General features: G+C 48.2%; 1 protein-coding gene across 1 annotated transcript; it reads left to right on the top strand.

Annotated features, from left to right (window-relative positions):
• Window positions 1–635: 635 nt before the first annotated feature.
• On the top strand, window positions 636–1,286 carry LOC121766902. The gene has a single exon (XM_042163134.1). It carries the CDS (start codon window positions 636–638, stop codon window positions 1,284–1,286), a length of 651 nt encoding a protein of 216 aa, XP_042019068.1.
• Window positions 1,287–2,260: the final 974 nt, after the last annotated feature.

Here is a 2,260-nt window from a genome sequence, read left to right on the forward strand (position 1 = left end):
CCCAAAACGTCCTAAAAAGGCTAATCAAATCTCACAAAATAAATTTTCTTGCAATTTGGGTTTTTGTGGAGGAAGGGGCTGACTTTGAGATTGTGGATGATACGGATCAAATGCTTCACGGACGATACTCCTGCCCACGACTACCATATTCCACCATGGTCTCGGTCGTGTATGCAAAGTGTACAAGAAGGGAGCGAATCATGCTATGGGACAAAATGAGAGCAACCTCAACAGCCACTGAAGGGTTGCCTTGGATCATTGGTGGGGACTTTAACACTATTCTCTCCATTCGAGATAGGGCGGGAAGTGACACTAACCGGCAGGTGGAGATGATTGACTTCGCCGAAGCAATTGAGGACTGCAGACTACTTGACCCAGGCTATGATGGTTCGGATTACACATGGGCCAAGAATGGCCTCTTCGAAAGGTTAGATAGGGTGCTGGTGAGTGAGCAGTGGACCCGACTATTTGAAGCTGTGAGGGCAACAAACCTCCCACGGGTTGCCTCGGACCATGGACCAGTGCTGCTTAGGTGCAAGTTGGCGAGCACCCACTCTGGGGGTAGTCCCTTCCGCTTTCAAAATATGTGGATCTGACACGATGAATTTCTTGACTTGGTTCGAGAAGATTGGGGCATGCCGACGGAAGTTGAGGGACTCCTCAACCTCCAAATCAAGCTTGCGAGAGTCAAGAAAACTTTGAAGAAATGGAATAAGGAGGTCTTTGGGAATATTCATTCCAACCTTAGGGGCATGGAAGAGAAAATAGCGATGGCCCAAGCTGATTTCAAAGATAGGCCGTCACCCGAAAATAGAATGGAAATCAACAAACTCATTGCCGAGTATATTTGCCTCCTCAGAATGGAGGAAGACTTCTGGCGCCAAAAAGCAATGCTACGATGGCTCACGGAGGGAGATAAGAATACTAGATTTTATCAAAGTTGGGTTAAGCAAAAGAGAATTCGGATGCGCATCCACAAGATCAACCTTGATGGACGCGAAGTATCGGATGTAGCGGAGATCAAGAACTCGGCGGTGCAATTCTTCCAAAAGCTCCTTGCCCCAGAACCTATGTTGCTGGTGGAGCCGGACCTTAGCCTCATAAATCAACTCCCTCCCTCGGTTGACATGAGTTCCTTGGTTAGAGAACCGAAAGCGGAGAAGGTTAAACGAGCTGTCTTTGGCATCTCGGGTGATAGTGCACCAGACCCGGATGGCTTCACGGCCACTTTCTTCCAAGCATGCTGGGGAATTATTGGACGGGATGTGGTCGCAGCAATTTGCTAATTCTTCCGAGGAGCTTACCTCCCGCGAAGTGTCACGGCAACAAGTATTGTTCTCATCCCCAAGAAACCATCGCCGGACTCATGGGGTGACTATCGACCCATCAGCCTATGCAATGTCATCAACAAGGTCATTACAAAGATTCATTCGACAAGGTTGGCCCCCCTCCTCCCACGTCTTATCTCACCAAATCAGAGTGAATTTGTGAAAGGCCGACTCCTCAACGATAATGTCCTCCTTGCTCAAGAGATGTTCCATGAGATCTCAAAATGTGCCCCAGCCCCGAACGTGGCGATTAAGATTGACATGGCTAAGGCCTACGACCGAGTCCAGTGGCCATTCCTTGTTAAAGTGCTTCGTCAAATAGGTTTCCCAATTCCTTGGATATCCATGATAGAAAGATGTGTTGGTTCATATTGGTTCTTGGTGATAATCAATGGCGTCCCCTCGGGGTTCTTCAAATCAACCCGCGGATTTAGGCAAGGCGATCCCATCTCTCCGGCCTTGTTTGTGATATTGGCAGAATACTTATCAAGGGCACTCGACAAGCTTATTGTGGGGCAGAGGGACATGACCTATAAAGCAACCCGACGGTGCATGGAGATCGGTCACCTTGCCTACGCCGACGATGTTATCATTTTTACTCAAGCGGCGACTACATCCCTTAGGCGGCTCCGTTCATGCCTTGATGATTATGAGAAGGTGTCTGGGCAGCAAATCAACATATCAAAGAGCAACTACTACATTGCCGAATGCCACGAAGGGAGTGCTAATCTCATACAATCCGAGAGAATCTTCTCACGAGGTACCTTTCCCTTCCTCTACTTGGGAATTCCTGTATATCGTGGTGTCAAGCGAACAGATATATTTATGTTCATTCCGGAAAAGATAGCAGCACGAATATCTGGTTGGGCACACCGACACCTATCTTTTGGAGGAAGGCTAACACTTATCAAAAGCACGCTTGAGGCGGTGCC

This window comes from Salvia splendens, chromosome 15, assembly GCF_004379255.2.
Source record: "Salvia splendens isolate huo1 chromosome 15, SspV2, whole genome shotgun sequence".
NCBI lineage: Eukaryota > Viridiplantae > Streptophyta > Magnoliopsida > Lamiales > Lamiaceae > Salvia > Salvia splendens.

Bases quoted from the DNA above. Each gene is read 5' to 3' on its own strand.
- LOC121766902 (XM_042163134.1), top strand. From the start codon at position 636: ATGCCGACGGAAGTTGAGGGACTCCTCAACCTCCAAATCAAGCTTGCG.